Raw genomic sequence first — 26574 nt, forward strand, 5'->3', positions numbered from 1 at the left:
CCTGATGCCCAAGACTTCTTTTTCCAGATTCTTTTGTCCCTTTTTGTGCATTTATGTTTTGCCCACATGTGTTCTGCTCAGCACATGTTAATAGCTGATTGACTAATCTAATTCATAGGGTTTACCCTTGCACAGAGATATGAATTCAGGTGATCTAAATTGCCTTAATGCTTATAAGATCTGAGCAGTGTTTGTTTTCTCTACATCAAGTACTTTTTATTGATGTTTTGTATGATATTTGTAGAATGACTAGTTCTCTTAATGCAAGTTCCTTTTAACCTGTTTCTTCGCCTTGGACAATCCTTGGTGATAACATGACTTTGCACGTAAGCTTGTAATAAATCTCCTTAACTTTACTCCTGACTGGAGTTTTTCTTGTATGGCCACATGGGTCCTACTGTTAAATTAATTAGTTTGTAATGAAATTTGTTGTTTGGTTCTACCACACCCTTATGCTGGTTCCAACAATCCATTGACCCCCAACATTCCCAAACTGCCACTGATGCAACAGAATGCATGGACCAGCATGCGTTGTGATGCACATTCACGCTTTGGCATCCTTCTTAGAAGGGCCTTTTCTTTATTAGAAAACTCACTTAAAAACTGCCACTTACGTGTTTGTCTGTGTGGTAATGCACTGGCTGCCATTTTGCTATTCAATAAAGGTAATGTAAACAAGCAATGACAAAGCCAATTCTACTCTAGAGCTTGGCACATTTCATTCCACTTTTGTGTTAGCACCATTTTAGAACTAGGCATTTAACTAAATTGCAAACACCACGCATTTAAATACACTGTGAGTAAGGTCATGTGGTGAAATCTTTCAGGCATTTACAGAATATTCCAGTACTATCTCTAAAGGCCATGAAATGGGTATCTCACCTTATGCACGACCTGATGGTTCAGTGGGCTAATTGAGGTATGTTGCTGCCACCATGATTACAGCTTAGAATCAACACTGGTTTACTCAGGATTTTATTCTTCCAAGATTGATAAAATGAGCACTATTTAGGAGAGTAGCAATAAACATATACCACCTATTAATATCAGTAAGACCTAAGAAACCCCTTGGTGTTACACTTTAGCTTATGATTAAACTGACCATGTCTGTACAACAGTATCTGTTTCCTTTACTTCAATTTTAGAGCAGTAAAACGCGTTGAATTGAATCTGTCTCTAACCCTAGCGTTATTGGGAAAATGTGGAGTGGTGTCCTCGAATGTCATGGCAAATAGTTCTGCATTTTTAATAAAAACAGCTATTCGGAATGAATGCTTGTATTATAAATCAGTTAGATGGGTTATCTCATACCTTCACGGGAAGCATGAACATTATTCGAACTTGAGGCAGAATTTTAAACTTCAGTAAAATCATGAAGCCACGTGACCACTGGTGGCACCAAGCAAAGCACCTCAATTAAAGGGGAATAGATAGTCTGCTGAAGCACATGAAGCACAGTGTGCAGTAGCCACAGAGTATGCAGAAGCCACTCTGCAACGCAGTGCAGATTGGGATGTGAGAATTAAAGTGTCATCAAAGAGTAGAGTGACCTTGGTGTTATATAATGTCTCGCTAAACAGAAAGGTGTAGCAGAACCTGGGGAGGTTTAACTTTCAAGTACAAAGAAGCTTGTAATACCACCATATAAATTAAGTTTGAGGCCTCATCTAGAATATTGTGTACATTTCTGAAGGTCACCCAACCGGCAACAACGGAGGGTCTCTTGGAAACTAACGAGGACTAAAGTAAAAGTTCCATTCACAAAATGGGGGTTCCCAAAGAAAGTTATTTTTTACTGTGTGTTTAATTGAGAACTACTCTGACCTACATAAACCAGGCTAAAGGTGCAGGCAGGAGGAAAGATCATTTATATAAAAAACATATGTATTGAGCGGCAGAGGCAATAAGAACTATTTTATTAAATATGAATCAATGACTTTCTCCCATTAAAAGCTGCCTGTCTATTAACTTCGAAGTCCTTTATTTCTAATGTTCTGCCTTGTGTTGTTTGTTTTGACAGCCTAAGTACAGATGTGTTTGTGATGATGGCTGGATGGCGCCTCCAGGCAGCTCTGCCTGCACCGCTGACATTGATGAATGCACCCTTCCTAACTATCCTTGTTCTCAGGACCCTCCAGTGCAGTGTTTTAATACACCAGGTTCTTTCTACTGTGGGGACTGTCCAGCAGGTACAGTTGTATTCAAAAGATATCAGCATCAGCACTGCTTTCAAAATACATATTTCTGCAAAACCCGCTCACCTTGTTATCTTTGTATTATCCTGCGCCTGCTGCGTGCAGCTCAGTAGGTGCGTGCGTACATCATGCGGGCCAGTGGCATAGCAAGATTGCCATCAGCCCTAATGCAAGTAAGAAAAATGTGTCCCCATACCGTACGGTTGAGTATTTAGAAAAGTCCTACTATTGGGGTGCATTATGCCCCTCACAGCTCTGGTGCCATTGCATTTACTTCACTACTGGTAGCTATGACCCTAAGACCATCACTCTGGGCCTGATACACAAAGATTAAGCTGTGTCATAGTCTTGTAGCACTCATTACTCTTGCATTCCAGGAGCAAGCTAGGAATCGAACTCTTACTACTGGCTCAGGCTCCCTCTTTGCACAAGTCAGAAGTGGCCCTGGCTTACTTGAGGAATTCGGAAGTAAATCAGGGGTACAATAAGGGTAAGCCACACATACTCATAGTGCAATCTTTATGAATGAAGGCCCACAGCTTTCACTGTCAGAGCTGTGCTCCATAATATTAACCCTCTGCAAGGGTAGTCCTTTGTTCTTTTAAAAGGCTACTATACTGAATAGAATTACTTTTACATTGGCAGCCTATGTACCAAACTATTTAAATGTACAACTCAGATTTATTCTTTGAAAAAAGTTTCAAACTCTGCAAAACGTTTGAAAGGTGGGTGAAAGTTCCATAATGTATCTAGTGTTTTCTACAGCCTTTGTTAAACTCTCGATATTATAGCAAGGGGTGTGTCCAGATGATGGTCAAAGAAATGCAGGGCAAATAAGGTGAACCCCAGCAGAGCAACATAGCAAAAAGCCGGAGGGTAGAAAGTACACATTTTGTACCAGGAAAACAAAAGGAAAGATCTTGAAGTGCGCCAAAAGAAAATGTGGAAAAGATGAGTCAAACAATGCATGTTTCTTTTTAGGTCCTTAACTTCTAAGGACAGTGGTGTAACTCATGGACCCACATTCCCTACGGTGCAGGGGCCTGTGGTACCCTTGTAATCTCACCCAAGACACTTTCCTCGAGTGTGAGTATGAGAGGGCCCAGCCTCCTATTTGAAAGGGGGCCTTCTTAAGTTTTGTTATGCTACTGACTTAGGCTGTCACTTGTAGCAACAAAACGAGTCCACTTTGTAGCTGCATTTCCGGTCCCTCGGTCTTGCCAGGCTACAGAATAGTGATGCTATGGATATCCCCCACACATTTGGGTTACTATTCTGATTCATATATGAACTTTTAAAGTGGGATCTACGTAAATCAGGTGTAAGTGGTGTAGTATTTACAGGAAAGTACCTTAAAACCTATGGTTAATGATCCTGTGAGAGCGGCTTTTAAAGAAAAATGTTTTTCATCTGAAAAAAAGTAAAAACTTAATTTGTCAAATGCCACCAGTTTCCTAAGCTGCTGCTGAACCTCTGCAGTTTATGGACCTATAGGTTTTAATTTTGAGAATTCACTGAAAGTGCTTAATGGTAGTTCTATCTTCAGCTAGCTTTACATGTAAATGGTAAAGCACTTTTTGATTGCTTTTCTTGCTAACTGCACCATGCAGGTTGTAACTGACCATTGAGGAGCCATACCTGCTCTATATTGTTTTTACAGCCAGCACTTCATGGTTTATAAATTACCCACCCCTTTTATATCGCAAATATTGACCAAGGTTTTTTCGTGCACAATGCACTCCTCACAGCTAGGTTGCAATGAGGTTCACATTTGAATCCCAGCTCGTTTGCCAAGATTTCAGGACTATAAGAAAATTACTAGTTATCATTTTTTCGGAGTAGAAATTTGATCTTTAGATTGAAACAGTTTGGTAAATAGACTGTAAAGGTGAAAGTAATTCTATTTAGAATTATAGCTTTCTAAAAGAATAAACGGCCAAGGACCAATGCTCGTTTTGATGGCATTTTTTGTAATCTTGCAGTCTTTTATGGAGTTCTTTGGTTGCCCCTTAATGCAGTTGCCAACAGTTGCCATAATTTAGCCACAGCCCTGTCAAGCCTTGTCTGAAGACGCTCACGGAGTACTGCTGGAAAAGAGCAGCCCAGTCCAATACCAGTCTTGTTCTCTTTGCATCTATTTAGGCTTTCAAGTCACAAAATCCCCAAAAATGTTCATGCTCTTCATTCAAAAAGTGCTTTATTAAAATGGTATGCTAAAAAGGAATATTTGGAAAACAGGTATTTCCAAAAGCTAAAGGCATGGCTGCATTTTAAGCCTCGAGTAAAACATTAAACAAAAGCCTGCTGGAGTGAAAACGAAAAAAGCAATGCACCTGTCCCGCCTGTATTGGAATGCAAGCACTCCAAAGGAGTTGAGGGATGCACCAAACAGCCATTAGCATGACAGTGAGAAAGAAATACTCCTCTGAGCCAGAATCAAATCCCAGATTATGTATATTTCAAATAATTGGTAGCAAAGGTCCGCAGACCACTCCACTGCCCACCCAAACCTAAAAAAAACATTTCTAAATACCATTAATTTTTATCACAGAAAGCATTTACCTCACCTCCAGCAGAGTAATATCACTGGGCCCAATGCCTCTGCATGAGCACTTTTAGAAGCCTATTAAATGAATGATCCACGCACCAATTCTCAATATTAAGCAGTGGGCCTCTTGACTTCTAATTTCATTATTCTAATATATTCATATATTCATTGGCAAACACAGCATTAGCACCAGGTGGAGAGCATCAGTGATGTAACGAAATTTGAGGGTGCCCTCCTGCAAAGTACATGGTGCCTCCCCATCCATACTCAGAGGCACTCAGGACAGGGTACTGTTGCTGAGGGTGGTCCCCTGGAGCTCGGGGGCCTCCTGCACCACATGGGCTGTCAGGGGCCCCCATGTACCGCAAATGCTGCAGGGCCTTTGTTACAGCACTAGAGAGCATACATGTTTCTGGTAAAACTTGTCTTCTGGCACCGGAAGAAGGGTTTAGGCAGAAACGTGTGAAATGCCGTTTCAGGATTAAGCTTTGTGTGCCAATGAATAAATTCTGCATATGAAGATAGTAGATTAAGCTAAGGGCCGGAAAAAAATGGCTTTTCAAAGAAATGAGTCAAGTTAGTGATTACTCAAATTCAAAATGCCTCTTTCTTGAATTGAAAGGTGCTGCGATGCCAAACTAATGGCATGTTGTTCAGTATACACATCATTTTTAACAACATCAAATACATGCTTAATGGAAGAAAGCTTACCATTGGCGAGAAGCCAATAACCAAACTTCTAAACCAAAACTGAGTTAAAAAAAATAACTGATATTTTCTGATTATCTGTGCTATTTGTGACAACACTAGTCCCTCTGACTGATGAATTTAGGATCGTTTCATATATTTTAAGCCATTTACTGAACAATAGAATACTGGCCTCTCTGTGCCTTTCTCAATTACACTTTATTTCTAACGTAATAAAGAAAACTATATAAAATGCAATGTTGTGTTATTTTTTTTGTAGGCTGGAAAACAATTGGCCGAACCTGCCAAGATATCAATGAGTGTGAGACTGACAATGGAGGCTGCTCCGCGGCCCCGTTTGTTCCATGCATAAATACCAGAGGATCCTACCACTGTGGACTTTGCCCCCCAGGTATCCCGCTTGATTACTTGTGTTACCTAATAAACTGTTAGGCTCTTGGTGTAGTGGATTAGCCTTTTGTAACAGCTTCACAATCTCCTTGAAAGGAGGGGACAAGCACACACCCTGACAATATGGGTATACTTGAACTGATAAAGAAAAATAACCAGGATTCCAAAAATGCTTTAAAAAGGAACAATGATTACATAGCCTGTGATTTACATTTAAAAAATAGAAAACAATCTAACAGAAGCTTCAAAAGACAGGCAGGCAGACATTCCTGATCTTGGAAGCCAGAATCATATAGAACATGGGGCCTTTCACATTCCCTTTGACTGAGCTGATGCCGTTGAAAACTGTGTGTCATATTACCAAATGCACTGTCTCAATCCTATGCTTAAACTAGCGCCAGCCCTGGGAACTTTGCACACTGAAAAATGGACTAGGCAGGTTTAAACCACTGGTAGTGTTTCAGAGCATGATCAGTGCTTGAATTAAAGGAAGGGGACTGGGATCCTCCGCATGGTCTACACATCTCAACAATTGTCACTCATGTTACCTTGAGAATCTGTTAGATCTTTGTCCACATAAAGCTGCAAACTGTTATGAACTTAAATGTTAAGACCCAGTTGTCATGTGCTTTTGCTGTGGTAGATTTGTAAGCTGGTGTTACTAAATTTAGTTGGTCAATGTGGTAATGTACCCTTAGCATTATATATGATGATGTGTTTTTATGGCTATGACCCTATTCTCTTAGAGTTCTAGGCATGGAATGTTGGGGGCAGTGATTGTGAATTCCACACACTGGCAGTTTGTTCCTCGTGCTGTGAGGGCTGTGGTCTGTAGACATCATCTACATTGTCTTCAATACGAGGCGCATTACTTTGTAAATCACAACAATTTTGGCGATGAGGAGACCACAGCCAAAGATTAATTTTGTGGAGAAGCCACCAGTTAGGCTGTTCAGGAGGTGTGCAGTATCACTGAAGGATTGCAGCATAATCGAGGACTTTCCCCATTAATGACTGACACTACAGCAGGCCAGTGTGTGCAGCGTGAGGTGTGACTGGGCACTCACTGTTGTTTGAAATTTGGATGTTGCCAGCCCCGCTGATGCTATCATGCTGTCATGAGCGCGGTGTCCGCATGAGCACTGTCTGTCTGGTTGCTACCACTGCCTATTGTCTGAGGCACCCGCTGATCTTCAGCCACACAGCTATTGGAGCAGTTGGTGATGTCGATATGTGCACTACGTGTATGCATCATTGCGCTATAATGTGGGAGGCCATTTTGGTTTGGGGTGGATGTGAAGAGTCTCCTGGGCACCAACGTACATGCATGAAGAGTTTATGAGATTTTCAACTCCAGTATCATCACGCATGTGCAGGCATCATTTTGAATCGGACATAATATGCATCCTCAATTGCCAGCAACATAAGAATACACCTAGATTTTAAAAAACCCACATGTGATGTTGATTGTGGATACAGTTTTGCTATGAAACTCATGTTCCAACACCACAAATTTGGAATTTCTATATTTACTGAATGTCAAGACTTCAGCGTGGTTGTGTTTACACTGTGATAAACACACATTCTATGTGTAGGCATACACTGTGATATGCACGCATGCTGCATATCAAAGGTTCTGTGGTGTTTTTGTCTACTCTGTGATACGACACAGTCTGCATGCCAAAATCTATAGGGTGGAGTGAACACTGCTTAAGCATTCTCTAAGTTCTCATTTGTTTAGTTGTGTCAGCTGTGATATGCACACATCCCTGGCGGGTCAAGATCCAGTATTGTGATTCTTTAACTGAGTCAACGGTTTTCAAGGTGTACTGATTAGTGAAAAGATATGCAAGGTGTAGACGCACCTCCTCTGTTCCTCCAAACACCAGGAGACCCACCCATACCATGGAAAACTTGGTTCATGGCATTTTGCCAACCAAGTACATTGGGGCCACTGGGGGAAATAGATACTGTTCTGAAAGGAAGAGGTTTTTGTTAGAATACAATCTAAGCTTTGAAGTTCAGTCTGTTTATAAACATTTACCACCTTATTAGTTATTTGAAGATGAAGTGGATGTTGATGAGTACCAATTAGCTTTAAAGAATTTAGAAAAACAGTTTAACATTCAACCTAGTTTAATAGTCAACAGACACCCATTTTTCACAAGAAAGCAGTATCAGGATGAATTGGTTGATTGGTATGTAGCAGCTTTGCAAATTCTTGCAGCATACTATGATTTTGAAAAAGTTATGACTTAAATAACTGTGACCAAATTGTAGTGAGGTGTTGGGATAAGAATGTATAAGAAAAGTTACCTATGTTAAAAAATCCCACTCTGACAGAAACAGTAGGGATTGTAAAGAGCATTAAACGTTTGCAAAAATCCTGCAAGTAATTGACAGGTAGGGAGCAGTGTGGAAACGCTTGGTTGAAAAATGGTTGGAACTACAACCAGGGAGGGTAAAAAAAAGAAGTAACTGAGATGAAAGATGGGAGAAGTGTTTTTAAGCAAAGAATCGTCTGTTTCAGAAGTGGGTTGGTCCAGCCACGTACCTACCGGTCACCCCTGCCTTGCAAAGAATGTTAATTGTAGAAAATGTGTCACATTTTGGCATTTCACAAAAGGGCATCAATCCCCCAAAGAGAAGGTCAGTGCTATACCTGAAAGGAAAATTAGAGATGGATTTGAAGATGAGCAAAACAATGACAGAGAAGTGGTACTAGAGGTTCAGGTGGGTGAAGCTAATTATGTTATGTTGATCCTTAGGAGGATATTGTAGTTGATGGGAACATTTTGAATCTATTAGCTGATTGAGGTGCAATAATGACAGTGAGTACAGATGAGCTTTTCCATGAGAAGTGGTCGGATAAGAAATGGAGCCCACCAGACAGGTACCAAGTATCATATGATGGAAGAGAAATCGAGCTGGCAGGTTATTTTGAGGGTCATTTAAAGTTCAAAGGCAAGGAGATTTTTGGCAAAGTGCATGTAACAAGGAATGGCTTAAGTATCTTAGGTTGGTTCCATCAAGGTCTGTTCAGCATGACTTTGAGACCATGAAAAAAGAGCAGATGTCTTTGGTTACTGAGGAGGGTCAGGTATCATCTCTACATAAGCAAGGGAATATTTGGATTGAACCTTATGGGTCTATGTTCAATGAAATGTTAGGTAAAATCAAGGGTTTCAAACATATGATTCCGGTCCAAAGTTGGGCAAGTCCTGTCAAGCACAAATTACGGAATGTACCATATCAGGATTTGGCCGATTTTCTGAAGACAATCTGTGATGATGGGGTAGCTGAGCCAGTGGAATGCTCATTGTGGTTGTCTCCTTTGGTAATAGCATGAAAGATCAACGGCGTGTTGGGTATAGGAATGGATCTGAGAAGCTTCAAATAAAGTGATATGAGTGGATTTCCTTCCTCTGCCTCGTATTGATGACATACTGTTGCGGGTGCTAGAGTGTTTAGCAAATTGAATCTAGCATCTGTGTATCATCAAGTGGAACTGGACACTTCTTCAAAATATCTTACTGCCTCTGTGTTAGTTTTCAGTTTAAGAAGATGCAATTTGGTTTGGCATCTGTGGCTTCCGTATTTCATCGTATTCTAGAAAAATCCTTCATGACATCAAAGGATGGTTACTTTCCAAGATTATATTTTGGTTGCAGGAGAAAATTTGGAAGAACTGGACAAATTGATGGAGCCTGTGTTCAAAATCTTGAAAGATGCAGGGATTATAGCCAACATGAATAAATGAGAATTTCAAAAGCGTAGTATTGAATATTTAGGATGTGATTTCACAGAAGTTAGTTTCAGAAATGTAGTTGAAGCCATCACAAAAGCACCCATGCTAGAGAGAAATTAGCTAGCTGCTTCCTTCTTGGGTGTCTGTGAGTTTTATGCAAAATTCACTAAAAAAAAATCAGTGAAGGCAGTCAATTTCTTGTCAAAAAGAATGACAAATCTGTATAGGGTGAAAGGTGTCAAAATTAATTTTCAACTTTAAAGAATGACATTGTCTCTGCTGCTGTTCTAGCACCATTTGATCCCACTAAAGGGAGCATTATCACTTTGGATGTGAGCAATGGGGGTTTGTGAGCAACCCTCACAAGCCCATGCTCAAGCAGGGGATGGAGAGGAGAAGACTGTTGGTTTTGCATCTAGAGATTTAAGAGATAATTGAAAAAATATTCTCTGTTAAAGAGAAGGAACTTCTGGCACATTGTTGGGCTGTTGAACATTTAAAGTGCTTTATCTGGGGAAGGACAACCATGCTAAAAAACAGCCCACAAACCACTAGGGAACATTTTGAGTTGAACAGTATTTAAGGATCATATGCCCAGGATGGCATGGCTTAATCCCAAGATATTACAGTACAACTTCCAAATTGAGTATATTCCAGGTGGAAGGAACATAAGGGCAGATTATTTGTCAAGTTCTCCTGTTTGGATGAAGGAAGGACACACATGTTGAGGATGAGTAGTGTTTGATAGCAACCATCAATGTGTGCATAGCTTCATAGAGGAGGAATGGATTATACCGATGTCTGAATATGATGTATTGAAGGATGTCATGCAATATATTAAAGCGGGGTGGCCCAGAGAGAGGTTATTACCCTTTAGAGTCCAGCCATTTTTTCAAAATAGCAGATGAGTTGTCTTTAGAAAAAGATGAGATGTTGATTCAGGGAGGCAAGTTCATACCACAGTGGGAGTTGAGAGAAAAGATAATGTTGTGAGCTTTTGAGGGACATTTGGGGCAGACAATCACAATGAGGAAAGTACAGACAAGCTATTGGTGGTCTAGTATCAACACAGACATTGTCACAATAGTTAAAGAACATGTAATCTGTGCCAATATTGACAAAGGAATGAGAACTGGGTTGGTTCCATTGCAGCCTAGTGATCTGCCTGATGGCCTTGGTCTGGATTGGCAGTTGATTTAATTGGACCGTTTTAACATCTTACCACAAAAGTGTAGATTTGCTATTGTTGTAGTTGATTATAACAGCAAATGGTGGGAAGTTGAGTTCATGTGGAACCTAACACGGAGGGTGTCATCAAGTTCTTGAAGATATTTTTAAGAGAAGAATTATCAAGACAGATTGTCTCGGACACTGGCATCCAGTTTGTTTCTAAGACTATGATGGAATTTTTAGAAAATAATTCTATTAACCACAGAAGAATTGTTCTGTATCAGCCACAGGCCAATGGACTAGTGTAGAAAATGAATTGCACATTGGTGGAGTTTGTTCAGTGGGTGGTGTAGAATAATGTTGATTTATTGGAAGCGGTGGAAAGTACTTTGTGATCTCAACACAGCGGCTCGGATTCTCCTAGGAATTCCAAAATTTCAGCAGCTAGGGATGCCGTCAGATTGCTGTACTGGCTACCCATAATTTGCAGAATTCAGTTAAAGGCTCTCTGCTTTGCACCTCATGCTAAATACAAACAGGGCCCAAAAATTCTCCATAATTTGATTGACTAACATCTACCCAGTAGGGCTCTGAGATTGAGCTCCTTGGACCTTCTTATTATACCCAGGATAAAAAGATTTAGGGGTGAAGGGTGGTCCTTCACCTATCTCAGTTGTGAAATTCTCTCCCGATGTATTTGAGAAGTGAAAATAACTTACTGTGTTTTTGTAAGCAACTAAAAACATATTTTTCCCAAGTAAAGTTGCGTGCAGCCTAGTGACTTTCTTCAGCGCTGGGAGGCCCGGTTTCAGGTAGCCATGCGCTTTATAAGCCTTGAAATATAATAAATAAATCATTCCTCTCTGAATGAGTGCATTTGAGGTCATGAGAGGATGAGTACCAGCATGCAAGTTGTGCCCAGCATAGTTGAAGAAATTCCAACCCAAGTTTGATCATGAGCGTGAAATTTACAGCATCATCCAGCAAAACGTTGAGGGATCTCTACTGCAAATTAAATGCAAATAAGTTGCTAGACACAGGGAAAACTATGTCATCTATAGAATGAAGGTAGTGGATTGGGTACTTATCAAGGACCTCATGTTATGAAAGGTTTGTTGAAATTCAGGTCTCTTGTAAGAGTGGAGCAAGTTTCTGGCAATGCTGTTCACACAAAGAGACATGAATGGTGGAACAGGGGCAGGTAGCCAAGAGTTAATGAAACAGATCCCATTGCTCATCCTCTATCTCCTGATCAAAGTTCTCACACGTCTCTGCAAAGCGATGATAATGATGATAAAGTGGTTACTCATAAAAGTTAAAGAGTCATTAAGAAACCTGTAAGATTTTGCAATGTTTAAATTTATTGTGTTACACATTTTGTTGTTGTATATTCTGTTGCATTTTGCAATATTGTTATCTGTGTTCTTTGGGGGAAAAAGGGAGATGTTGTAATAATGTATTCTTAGCATCCTCTATGTTGATGTGTCTTTTGGTCTATGATGCTAGTTCTAATACGTTGAATGTTGGGGGGAGTTGATTGGGAATTCCACACAATGGCAGTTTGTTCTTGGTGCTGTGAGGGTTGTGGTCAATAAACATCATTTTCAACTTCTTGTTTCTAAACTACCACAGTCATGTACAGCAGGTTCAGTTCTAGGATGAGACAAAGCTAGTTACAACAAGGAGTCATGAACATGATTGTCCCTACCAACAGCAAAAATTGCCATAGAGGAGGGATGGATGTTTTAATACCAGAACAGCAATATGTTAACATTATTCTTACAGGTTATGAAGGAAATGGAAAGGTTTGCACTCAGGTTGATGTCTGCTCTCTGAACAATGGTGGATGCCATCCATTTGCTACATGCACACCTATACAAGGTAATTCATGTATGGTACTACAGATTGCAGAAATAGATTTGGAGGGAAATCTACAAATGCCTAGCACCAGGTTTGCATAGCAAAAGTGATGCAAACCCAGAACAAAGTGTTGATTTGGGATTTACTTTCCAACGCAAATCATGATTTGTGTTGTAAAGATGCCTAAAGTAAAGCAGAGTAGCACAATTTTTCACTACCTTGCTTAATGGGGTGTCCCAAGGGTGGTACATGGGCAGCCCATACAAATTCCTATCTACTAACCTTTGTAGACAGGGCTTTGTGCCACAAAATCACACCTCCTCATGGCAGACGAACAGTGGAGTTGTAGGACCAGATTTACAAGGCCCTAGTGTCTCTTTACACCACACTAGCATATTTTTCTATACACTAATGTGGCTCAAGGCGACATTTTAGCTGTGCCATATTAACAAAGTGGTGCAATGCATGCACTTTGTGACCTCTTGCGCCACATTATGCCTGCGTCAGACATAATGTATGCAAGGGGGGTGTTCTGGCGTAAGGAGGCCTGCAAAAATGGCACAGCGAAATCTACAAGGTTTCACTGCACCATTTTTGGCATCAGTTTTAATGCCTGCTCACTGCAGGCATTAAATGATTCACCCATTGTACTCAATGGGCCACTTTGCTGCACTAAGGTCAAAAAATTTTACGTTAGTGCAGCAAAGCGCCACAATAGCGTCAAACATTTTGATGCTATTGTTCTAACATGCCCTATGGTGTGCCATATTGTAAATACTGTAATAGAAAAGGGGTATGGTCTCTAAAACAGTGAGGCTTAGCCAATCAAAATACACAAAAAAGACAAGAGCCAAAACTTTAATTTACTTGGAATGAATTATTATTCACAATGAGAAGGAAAAGCCAATTACCTCTTGTCTTTTTTGAGTATTGTGAATACGGCGCAACCATGGTGTCATTAGGTGTTGGAAGGGGCACTCAAGAAAAATGGCGCATTGGGACCGATACACTACTTTCTTGTAAATCTGGCCCTTAAGATATTCACAGTTTCCCAACTTTGCAAGTGTATTGCACTGTATAGAAAAATATTCAACTATGTCAAAGCATACATTTTGTACTGGAAGGACATCCTTTCTGTGCAAAAACTATGCTTGACAAAACACCCACATCCTTGCACTATGGTGCAAGTGCAAGGGTGTGTACACTGTTGCATGGCAACCTAAAGTACACCAGCACAGGGGGAAAGAGAAAAACTGTGCAATATCTTTGTGTTTTTTCCCGTTTGACACTTTAGGAACTGTGCAACATTACATCAAAAGTTTGTAATTTTTGTCTCTTTACATCTTAAAGAAGATTCAGGATGAGTATGTCAGACTGCACTGACATCCAGCTGGAACTTTTAAACAATATTCTGACACAATAGTTTATATCATATCATTATATCTGGTCATCTGTGATCATTCATTGCACTCCTGCCTTTTTCCTAATCTACATTATTCTAAGTCAAAAGAATATGTTTAAAGCTCTACTGTATAACCCACCCAATGATGTACGCCTTTATGTCTTAAGAATTGTTAAGCCCACCTCTTTCAAACACTTTCATTTTTTCTGCCAGTGAAAAGATTCACAATTATCCAGCGACAGAATTTGTAGAACACTAAACATATTTAGAAATATAAAATAACAAAATATTGCTTTACTAGGTTTGCAGAAAATATGTAAGGACAATTTAAAATGCAAAGAGTGTTTTAATAATACTCACATTTGATATTACAAAATTGAATTGGCACTATGATTTCACCATGCAAAATAAACCATATTCAGCATCTAAATACATTTTCATCGCTAATAGTAATGTCATGTTTTGTAAGTTTGATGGCGTGCATTGTACATGTGCAGAAATCATGTGAAACGTTTTTAAACGAGACCGGATATTAAAAGTGCAAACATTTAGATTTCATTTTTAACAGTATTTCTTTATCACATTTTGTGTAAATTGATAACAAATATCAATCACTAGTGTAACAGCATTGGATTTAAGGTTACATAGTCACATATCACTTATCTTTGCAAATGTCCAATAGGAAATCCAATACCCATCTGTGTCTGTCTACCTGGGCTTACTGGAACTGGATTTGGACCTAATGGCTGCGTTCCAGTGAGCGATATCTGCCAACACCGTAACCCTTGTGTGAATGGACAGTGCATCGTAAGTTTTTAATTCAGTGTAATATGAAAGACAAATTTCCTCAGTTTATTGTTGTGGCCAACCACCCGCCTTCTTTATACTGTAGGTCTTCCTTAAAAGCACTCCTGAGCCTGGAAATGTAATGTGGAGGGGGTTCTTTTGTATGTTCTTGTGCTAGAAGCTGGCCCAGGGAGGAAGCAGGCTTACTTAGTGAACCTCCTGGGCCCAAAACAGTCCCATCAGAATGTGCTGCCAGTTACATAGGCCACAGGGACACAACAATGCATCAACATTTTCAACCGATTACTCAGAATGAGAATAATCTAAAAATAAAAAAGTGTAACACAGTTTTGTAGAAATTAGTGTCATATCACGAGCCAGCTCTATACAAATCAATACATTGCAATAAAATAAGTAAAACTCTCGACATTAATTATTTTAGCATATACTGGCTACCCCAGGGTACAAACTCCATGGAGTAGAAATACAACAACGAACAAAGCCCATCATTAATATTTATGAAGAAATTTGATTCCTGCACTAATTCCATCAGGTACTTTCAGGAGAAATGAATGAGCGAAACCCATTCCGCCTTTGTCGATAAACGGAACAGTGGGGTTCTCTCAGCCGCTCTGCCCTGCTTGTTTCGCAGAAGAACGGGGGAGACACGGAGGCCCCGCGCTACTGATCACACCTGCTAATGGGACACCCAGACATCTTTCACCTCCCTGATTTCACAGCCATCTCCAGTGATCCGCTAGTGTGGATCCTTGACCTGTTCTGCTCTTTTAATTATTTATTTATTTATCTGTTTAATTTGCACTGAGGATCTTGGTCTTCCCAGAAACCCTACAAATAAAAAAAAATAATGGGAAACCAGTGTTTCTTTTTTTTTGGAAAGATTAGAAACTATTAAGCCTCGAAGTACGGCTAGGACGTCAATTCACCGAAATGCCAGGGGTAGCGGAAGTGACATCACATGCCCTTTGACCTCCACTTTCACTCACACACCCATAATTATACATACACACAAATTCACACTTACTTACACTGTCTCACGTAAACACAGTCTTGCCCACAAGCACGCACACACATACATTTAAACGCATTTTTAGGTACCTCATCTGCCATGTAAGAGGATATGCCCACTAACTGTACTCCATTTGTATTTCACTGATAGTGAATAATATATTATTATTCATTATTAGCGTAATAACAATTTGACAAAAAACAATGAGAACGGAGCCCCCAACTGACCTCCATTAGGGTGCGCTGCCATTGTGCTCCTGGCACTACATTTGCCACCTCTGAGGCCAAGGGTCACAAAGGCGGTGCCTGGGGTAGCAAAGGGCAAGCCAGGGGTCCAGCTGTTACCCCTGGCAACTCCTAAATGACGTCCATGAGTATGGCTATAGACTCACATTGGCACTTCAAAATATTTTTCATTTATATGTCTGCCTTAGCCAAACCTTTTGATTTTGCTAAAATTATGTGTGTAATATAATCATTTATAGGGGCTTTCAGCCAGCCATGTTTATCCATTGGTCTCCTGTTGCGCCCTCCTAATTTTGCTTCTTTACACTACAGTGTGCCGCATGTGAAGTGGGTCACCCATCTTCAGAATGGGCTAACTTCACTGTGGTGCATACTGCCCTTTCACAAAGTGTACATACACATCCAACGTAGTCCCATTCAGGGGCTGCGACAAATAAGGAAATGTGTGCCTTTTTAAGACAAAAAATATTTTTGCTTTTACCCATTTTCTTTTTTTTTGTAAATTTGATGCGTCTGAGCAGCTTCCAAACAGTAATGTTTGCAAAAAAAAACAATAAAACAAAAAAGGGCACGGGCAGACCCAAAAGGTAGGCAGGCAACACAAGGACTATTGGTTTTGCCAATGCCTGTTTACGTTTCTTCCCATGATCACAATCATTAACTGATTTTAAAAGACAGAAATACCACTGATTAGCTTCAAACACAATTGGAAAACAACAATTCTAAAACGTTGTGGTATGATCAATTACCACAAGCCCCAAACAGGAATTCTCTTTTATTAAAATAATATTAAAACCTGCCAGTATTCCAAGCCTCTGCTTTGCAGATTACATATCGTTATTTGCAGTAGCCACATAGCTCACTGAGCTATTTTATCTGATTGCATGAGCTACACATTAAACACGATCTCTCGAACAAACATTAATTCACTGAGCTACCTAACAGTGACATCTGTGACATACGCATTATATACAATGATCTTTAACAGGCACATTAACCCTATAAGCTGCTTAAATATAAATCAAACCTGTGACCGGAAGGGCCATACAGGAGTTTTTAGAAAGTGCATTAACTGATGTACCATGAGACTTGTTGGATAAATGGAGATATCTGTAGCAGTTGCATTACCCTCATTACCTATATTTAAATATATTCTGTGAGAAATATAGGTTGTCAGAATTTCTTTAGTAACACATTTTTGCCTGTAGTCAATTTCTTTGATGTCAGAGTGGCAGAGTTTGAAAATAATAATGCACATGTAATGGTAGACAGAAGGTAAACTGTTATTCAATCCGCTCCTCATGTCCCCTAATAACTCCACCTCTCTTGATGCCACCATCACCTTTCCACCACAACCTCCTCAATTTGTAGGCGCTCCATATCTGACAAGAGAATGTTCCTGAAGGTCCCACCAGCATCCAGTTGCCCTTGTGCATGACATAATATCAAGTACACTGCATTTTGGAGCAGAGGGCAGGGTGTGTCCAATGCTTATTTGTCAGAGTATAACGTTCATTTTCCAAGATCAAGCACATGCATTTTTTATTACATGATGCTGGTGAGACAATAAAGCTGTGTGGATGCCACACCAAAAAATAGCTGATACGTTAGATTAAATTATAGTTTTCAAATAAGTAAGTACTATAAGCCTAACTCATGTGTTATTCTGGCAATAATTGTACAATATTTTAGTTTGCTTAATTGAAGCCATACATGAATTCTCCTTTAAAAGGGCATTTCCCTTTTTAATTTCTCAATTTTATTTATTTTCCAATATCTAAAGAGATTCTTATTTATATTTATTTTGCCTTTAGGCTACCATATCGAGTTACTTGTGTCAGTGTGATCCTGGGTGGACAGGCACTAACTGTACTGAAAACGTCAATGAATGTGCCAGCAACCCATGTCAGAATGGCGGACGCTGTATCGATGGCGTTAATGGCTATTCCTGCAACTGCACCAGCACGTGGACAGGGCCACAGTGCCAGACTCCTCAACAAGGTATGCTTTTCCAATACTATGTGTAATACGTGTTACTGTTGTGTTTTTGGTATTCAGTTAATGAGATACGTTATAATAGCTGTCATTTCAAATATGATTATGTTTGTACTTCTAAAAAAACTGTTGTCTCATTATCTTTGAAACAATAAAATATATTGATCTATAGAAAATACTATCACTGATTTATATTGCTATTAGTAAAGTGGCGTGAAACACGGTTACCTGACTGTCAGGGTCATACCGGTGCATTCAAGAGTGGAAGAACATTGTTGGTCTAATAGTAGATTCGTAGGTGTTATATAAGTGACTGCGGGAGAGGTGCTCCACTTGTATTGCGAGCAGAATACAGAAGCATTGGGTGGCAGATAAAGGCACCAATATTAGGCAGGTGCTGGGTTTTCAGTCTTGCTTATCAATTTAGAGGAGTGTTATGGAGGGTAATAATGTGTGAGAAGGTAAATATGCATTTAAATAGCATTGTGGATGCACTGGCCATGTGTGATGAGCCAAGTCAAAATCGCTTACTGTAGGAGGCTGGCCTGGCTTATAGTGGGTACCTTGTGGTACTTACACCTTGTGCCAGGTCCAGTTATTCCTTATTAGTAGAAAAGAGGTGTTCTAGCAGCTTAGGCTGATAGACGTAGCTATAGCAGAGCAGCTTAGGCTGAATTAGGAGACATGCAAAGCTCCTACTATACCACTTATATCATATAGCACTATTTCATAAGAAAACACAATACTCAAAGTTTCTAAAAATAAAGGTACTTTATTTTAGTGGCAATATGCCAAACGTATCTCAGAGGATACACTCCCTTAGGAGGTAAGTAATATACACAAATTATATGCACACAAACCGAAAACAGGTAAGTAACAGTTAGAAAAGTAGTGCAAACAATATAGAATCACAATAGAATGCAATAGGGAGAAATAGGCCTGAAGCAACACAAACCATATACTCCAAAAGTGGAATGCCAACCACGAATGGACCCCAGGCCTAGTGTCGTGTGTAGAGTGTCACTGGGAGTGTAAGAAAACACTAAGGGTGTCCAAGATACCCCACCCCAAGACCCTGAAAAGTATGAGTAAAGTTACCCTACTACCCCAGAAAGACAGTAAGTCGAGATAGGGGATTCTGCAAGGACAACAACTGGCAGCAAAACACTGAAGACGGATTCCTGGACCTGAGACACTGTAAAGGAAGGGGACCAAGTCCAAGAGTCATGCAAGTGTCCAGGGGGGGCAGGAGCCCACTAAACCCCTGATGAAGGTGCAAAAGGGCTGCCTCCGGGTCAGAAGATGTCCCACAGCGTGCTGGAGGATGCAGAGTTGTTTCCATGCAGAAAGACCGCAAACAAGCCTTGCTAGCTGCAAGAGTTGCGGTTGAGGATTATGGGTGCTGCTATGGCCCAGGAAGGACCAGAAGGTCGCCACTTGGAGAAGGAGACAGAGGGGGCACTCAGCAACGCACAGAGCCCATGCAGAAGCAGGCAGCACCCACAGAAGTACCTGAACAGGCACTTGGAAGATCTGAGGACAGCGGTCAACTCAGAGTCACAAAGGAGGGTCCCCTGACGTCGGAGTGCAACTCAGCGAGTTGGGCAATGCTCGACGGAGTGCTGTGGACCTGGGCTAGGCTGTGCATGAAGGAAGTCTTGCAAAAGTGCACAGAAGCCTGAGCAGCTGCAGTTCACATAGTACACAGGATTACTGTCTGGCGTGGGGAGGCAAGGACTTACCTCCACCAAATTTGGACAGAAGGGCCACTGGACTGTCGAAGACACTTGGACCCAGCTCCTGTGTTACAGGGTCCACGCTCATCAGGATGAGAGGGGACCCAGAGGACCGGTGATGCAGAAGTTTGGTGCCTGAGTTAGCAGGGGGAAGATTCCGTCGACCCATGGGAGATTTCTTCTTGGCTTCTAGTGCAGGTTGAAGGCAGACAGCCCTCAGAGCATGCACCACCAGGAAACAGTCGAGAAAGCCGGCAGGATGAAACGCTACAATGCTGCTGGTAGTCTTCTTGCTACTTTGTTGCGGTTATGCAGGCGTCCTGGAGCAGTCAGCGGTCGATCCTTGGCAGAAGTCGCAGAGGGAAGTGCAGGGGAACTCTGGTGAGCTCTTGCATTCGTTATCTGGTGAGATGCCCACAGGAGAGACCCTAAATAGCCCATAGAGGAGGATTGGCTACTGAGAAAGGTAAGCACCTATCAGGAGGGGTCTCTGACGTCACCAGCTGGCACTGGCCACTCAGAGCTGTCCATTGTGCCCTCTCATCTCTGCATCCAAGATGGCAGAGGTCTGGGACACACTGGAGGAGCTCTGGGCACCTCTCCTGGGAGGTGCTGGTCAGGGGAGTGGTCACTCCCCTTTCCTTTGTCCAGTTTCGCGCTAGAGCAGGGCTGTGGGATCCCTGAACCGGTGTAGACTGGCTTATGCAGAGAGGGCACCATCTCCCCAGCCCTTCACACCTATTTCCAAAGGGAGAGGGTGTAACACCCTCTCTCAGAGGAAACCCTTTGTTATGCCTTCCTGGGACCAGGCTGCTCAGGCCCCAGGGGGGAAGAAACCTGTCTGATGAGTTGGCAGCAGCAGTAGCTGCAGTGGAGACCCCGGAAAGTTAGTTTGACAGTACCCGGTCTCTGTGCTGGAGACCCGGGGATGCATGGAATTGTCACCCCCAATATCAGAATTATATTGGGGTGACAATTCCATGACCCTAGACATGTTACATGGCCATGTTCGGAGTTACCATGGTGACGCTACATATAGGTATTGACCTATATGTAGTGTACACGTGTAATGGTGTCCCCGCACTCACAAAGTCCGGGGAATTTGCCCTGAACAATGTGGGGGCACCCTGGCTAGTGCCAGGGTGCCCACACACTAAGTAACTTTGCACCTAAACTTCACCAAGTGAGGGTTAGACATATAAGTGACTTATAAGTTACTTAAGTGCAGTGTAAAATGGCTGTGAAATGACGAGGACGTTATTTCACTCAGGCTGCAGTGGCAGACCTGTGTAAGAATTGTCTGAGCTCCCTATGGGTGGCAAAAGAAATGCTGCAGCCCATAGGGATCTCCGGGAACCCCAATACCCTGGGTACCTAGGTACCACATACAAGGGAATTATCTGGGTGTTCCAGTGTGCCAATGAGAATGGGTAAAATTAGTCACTAGCCTGCAGTGACAATTTTAAAAGCAGAGAGAGCATAAACACTGAGGTTCTGGTTAGCAGAGCCTCAGTGATACAGTTAGGCACCACACAGGGAACACATACAGAGCATACTTTATGAGCACTGGGGTCCTGACTAGCAGGATCCCAGTGACACATAGGCAGAAACAAACATAGATACAGTGAAAATGGGGGTAACATGCCAGGCAAGATGGTACTTTCCTACACTGACATCACCCACAGAGCACTGCACTACTCCTCACCCTCCTATCTAAATGAGAAACTGAAAATCTCTGGAGGAAATAGGGGTTCCAGAAATGCCCAATCCCTGCTCCTGGAGCCCCCCACCTTCAGGCAAGAACGATACATGAACCAATCCTTCTCCTGCAGCGCCACTAGAATCTGGAACTCTCTGCCTCCCTCAATCCGTCGAACCACCTGCCTAGCAACCTTCAAAAAGGACCTCAAGCTCCTCCTATTTGATAGACATCTTGGTTAATTCACCCTCTACCAGACTTATTTACTCTCCAATGCGTCCTGATCTACTTAGTTTAACTGTTCATGTCCTCAGCCCTATTGTTGTAACTGTCTCCTGTGGTACTTCCAGTATACTTATATTGATGTAAATGTCCGAGTTCAATTATCATTAATGTAACCATGTAACTCAGTATTCTGTGTGTAGTAAAGCACTCTGATGCCTTCGGGCCATGTCCGCGCTATATAAAATTACAAATAAATAAAATAAATACAAAGGCAAAATTACATAAAATGTAAGTAATGTCAACATCTATAAGTGACCTTTAAATGAGTAGATTTGACTTTACTGGAGGAGCTTAGAGGAGTGTACAGGGAAAGGCAATGCAATGAGGTGGGCATCCAAATAGGCATAACTCTGCAACTGTGTACACATATTTGCAACGCATTTCCTAAACATCCCTGCACATGTAAACATGCACCTGACTGACCTATAGATGTAGGTCTCATTCGAACAGGTGTATGGGAGCGGTGAGGATTAAAATAAAAAAAAAGTACAAAAGAAAAGTATGTCTATTAAGGCAAATAAAGAAAAGCCTTACACTACTGTGATCCAAGATACAAATCTCTGCATTACATAGGCCTACTCATCCCTGAGTTTAATTTGTTTTGTAAAATGGGTCTGGGTTCCATGCAGATAGTATGGTACCTTTCCTTGCTGGCCATTTAGAAACTACTCCATCACCATTCAGGCACCTGCTGCTGTGATTTGTCACCTCTATCAGCACACTTAACAGCACCTCTGAGTAGTCCACTGCTGTCCAGCTGCTCCGCACTTCCAAATCACAAAGCTCACCATTTAAAAGGGATGGCATTGCCAATTGGTCTGTCTTTAAGGAAATGTTGTATAGTAATTTAAAGCATTATAAGTAAATAGTATGGGAATAGAGTATTTGTGTGGAAGAAAATAACTGTTGAATAATATTGGTGTCGGTAAAAAGGTGAGGTGACACTGTCAGGCCAGGCCTAAATTCCATGTAGGTTAATGACTGCCCTCCTCCCATCTGTGATGCTGCCAGAGGAAAACAACATAAGTTATCTAAGACACTTTCATCTTTAACAGCATTCAATATTTTGTGTGCCCCGGAAGGTTCAAGTTTAAGGTAGCTGGACAAATACAGAAAATTATCACAGTTTCTAGAGGGCAAGCACTTTTTCTGTCGAAGAACTCAACTTTTGTCCAGTAATAATATGTGCTCCTGGCTCCCAACATGTGGGGGGAGTCAAAGCCCCTCTCTAGTGTTGATCACATGATTGTCTGGTGACAGCTGTGCTGTCAAACCAGATCATAAAAAGGAAGATTGGGCTAGGTTGCTCCTATCCTCTAGAACCAGGACTCAGTTCTTGAGGGTTCCACGCAGAAACAGCTTTCACTGTCATAGCATGGATTACTTTGTAACCTTATAGTAGAATTATTGGGTTATTTTCCGGCAGACACTGTTATCCTTTTCCCATTTAGCCTTTTATGACCTGTCCCCACCGGATGCATAGATTCCACATAATGAAAAGGTTTGGGCAACCCCACATGTCCCCTAGATATGAAGTATACCCCTCCAACAAGCACTAGTCATGATAGGATAAAATGTGTGGAGCTCTGTCTGGATCATTTGCCGGTGTTGTATTACCTTAAATAATTTTCCACGCGTGGTACTCAACTGGAAGAGTTAGCAGCCCTGATCCTGATCTTTGCCACATTTTCACATTTCATGGGCCCTCTCATTTACTCCTCTACTGCCTGGATCTTCAATGCAGCGACTTCATTATATTCCCATCACCACCCTGGGTTATGGAACAGCTTCTCAATGTCAGTGAGGAGCCTGGAGTCATGTATAATTGTTTTCCTAACATTACTAAGATGTCACTAACTTTGAAAGGTGCAGACATTTTTTACTCCCACACAATCGACCTGTTCTTACCACTGTGTTGAAATACACTCTATCTTTATGGATCTCACAGCCTTTGGGATTCCCACAGGACTATATCAGTTTTGTAGGGGGTCGTTTAAACTTTCATTTGCTGCTTCAGTACTGACGCATTAGGTTTTCTTTAAATTGAAGACTCTCTCATGATCTTAGAATGATATGATGAGGGACAACAGAGGTATCCAATGCCCTGATAACTTGCTGAAAGTTAGAGGTAAGACTCAAGGAAAAGTAAATATCCCACCTCGGTTATTGCCACTCAGGAGAAGTCATCACGCCAAACCAGCCTACTCACTAAAATGGCGAAATATCCTACGCTGGATATTTTTCTCACTATCTGGTTATTTTTTAGCCACTCCTGAAAATAACACAAACTATGTACTGTTAGAAGAGTTTGAGATAAAGGGACATCAACAGTTCCATTGCTAGTGAACCCAATTGTGTTAGTTCTACATTTCAGGACAGTGACTGAAACCTCCAGAATAAAATGTCTGAATGAAGATGTGTCATGATATATATGTTCTTCATTAATTGGCTAATTATTTAACCTCAATTAAGATTGATAAAACACGCCCCAAGGTCCATGAATATTGATTCAAAATTGAATGGCTGAAATATTCTGAGGAATTACCTAACTGATGAAAGAAGAATTATAATGTGAGAATGTTCAGCCTTTTGTTCTATAAGGCCAAATTTTCTTTCTTAATACCTACAAGTTGGTGGTGATAAATAGAGACAATTTCTGGTGTTCCTTCCGAGCCTTCTATTGTGTCCTATATGCTGAATTAAAACAGTGACCAATAGTGAGCATTTCGTAGGGAACACATTGATAAATAGACATGATAGAATATTAATGGTAAGTTCTTGACAGATGACATACTGGAGAGAACCGAATTTGATAAATGTCTGTCCATAAACAATTTGCTAGAGTAATTATTTCCTCAATTATTCCAGAGGTCCCATGGAGTAAAGATGCCTTTTGAATAATGGTCCAATCTAGCATTCTTTTGTAGGAAAGAAGGTGCTTAGTCAAACGCCTAAGTTAAAATTTTCAAAACGACAATGGGCTACAATATTCAGGTTACCTCATTTGAACAAGAAAACAATCAAACAAATAAAATACATCATGTTCAAATTTAATGAAACAAATTGGTGTTAAAGGCCAAATAGCTGCCAAGTAAGAACATTTAATTATAATTTTTGAGTAGCGTGGTAGCAGCATTGACGAAGCAGTGTAGTTACATCACACCTCCCGTAAGGTATCTTGTAAAGCTGAGCTTGGTAGTCTTGGGCACTGATCGGAGTAAATCAAGTGAGCAGGAAGATGAGACAATAAAGCAGAATTAATAGAAAGATTGTTATGATATGATGGATTAGGGGATTCAAGAAATCCATACTTTAGAACAGGTTTGGGTGAGATGGTTAGGTGACCTGTACATAATTTAAAATGGTGATCCGGATTTTCGTCACTACATAGAATTAGTGTATTTCATCTTTAGTGGGTAGTAGATAGATATCACTTTTACACTCCTATGTGGATACTGTATTTGTTAGGCGTGGGGATTTAGAAGATGGATAGACGGCCGAAAGCTCATTGGAATGACCCTTCATGGCAGAAAAATGTCCTGGTTCCCAAGAGTTCTGATGTTTAAGGCCCTCATTACCAGAGCGGTCTTAATTCCAATGGGAGCTGTAACGGCAGTTACTGGCTCTATTGGCACTACAAGATGTTGTACTTTCACCCAGAGTTTTTGGTTGCAGTTCGAAGCTGAAAATGCCAGTGAAAGTCCGCCCCAACATGAACAATTACCAAGGGAATGGAGCCTGGAATTACTTGTAGAGTCGAAAGCATCCGACACCGGTATTTGCAAATGACCACGCGGCACACTTTTAAGGGTTGAAGGCCACGTGGTTAGAGGCTGCAGTTTACAGACACTCTCTCTCTTGGCCCTCGTGTTCTGTTACCGTCCTGTTGTGCCGTTATCTGCTCCACCCTCTAGCCACACCCTTTATTTATTTCCCCAAACCCTGTGACCTTGGACATACCACAACAGGTTGTTACAATGGGGGGAAACACAGAGGCAACATTTAATTACTTAAACACCTACAGTTCTGATCACGATGGAAGTGTCCGGTGACCAATTCCGTCACTGGCTCGCGACACTACATTCCTCCTAAAATTAAAAAAAAAAAAAATTGGATACAGGATACTACATCACACATCGAAGAGGTGCTCACGTAGTGCTACAGAGGGAGCTGGATTGCTGCGCAAATTGGATCTGGTGACTACTGCCCTTCCTTGGTCTGCATTGGGCTCCGGATCACCCAAAGGGTCACCGATTGGGTTAGAGGTCTGTGAAGTGTCGCTAGGCCCTTCAGGGCTGTGAACATCCACAACGTCCCCATCAGGGAGGGACAAAACATCATCATCAGCTGCCGGCCAGCCAGGGTCTCAACAGGCATTGGATGGAGAATTAAACCTTTTGAACAGAGATACATTGCGTGTCACAATGTCGACGCCATGCTGCGCCACGAACGCAGATCCATTTCGCCAAATGACTGTCCAGGAGTTAGGATCAAAAGGCATGTGGAATTTGCTGCCGGTGGATACTCTCTTCAAAAGTACGAGGTCGCCAGCCTTGAGGTCTGAGGGTCTGGCCTGCCGTCGCCGGCTTGCATAGCGGTTCGTGGCTGATCGCCTATCTTGGACTCGGTCGGAGTTTCTGGGTGCAGGGACCCAGGACCGGTGGTGTGGGACGGAATCGGTTACAGCTTTCCCAAATAATGCATGCCCTGGAGCTTGATTAGTAGTAGAGTGCGGAGTCTGGCAGAATGAGTATATGGCATAATCACTGGTCTGACC

General features: G+C 41.4%; 1 protein-coding gene across 1 annotated transcript in view; it reads left to right on the forward strand.

Annotated features, from left to right (window-relative positions):
- The window catches only part of CUBN (cubilin), a 1111275-nt gene that overhangs the window by 65918 nt on the left and 1018783 nt on the right, over window positions 1-26574 (forward strand). The window contains exons 8-12 of the mRNA XM_069211549.1: window positions 2021-2189; window positions 5711-5842; window positions 12545-12640; window positions 14704-14828; window positions 17897-18083. Of these exons, the coding sequence (XP_069067650.1) occupies window positions 2021-2189; window positions 5711-5842; window positions 12545-12640; window positions 14704-14828; window positions 17897-18083 (709 nt within the window). The remainder of the gene's footprint in view (window positions 1-2020; window positions 2190-5710; window positions 5843-12544; window positions 12641-14703; window positions 14829-17896; window positions 18084-26574) is intronic.

This window comes from Pleurodeles waltl, chromosome 10 (genome assembly GCF_031143425.1).
Source record: "Pleurodeles waltl isolate 20211129_DDA chromosome 10, aPleWal1.hap1.20221129, whole genome shotgun sequence".
NCBI lineage: Eukaryota > Metazoa > Chordata > Amphibia > Caudata > Salamandridae > Pleurodeles > Pleurodeles waltl.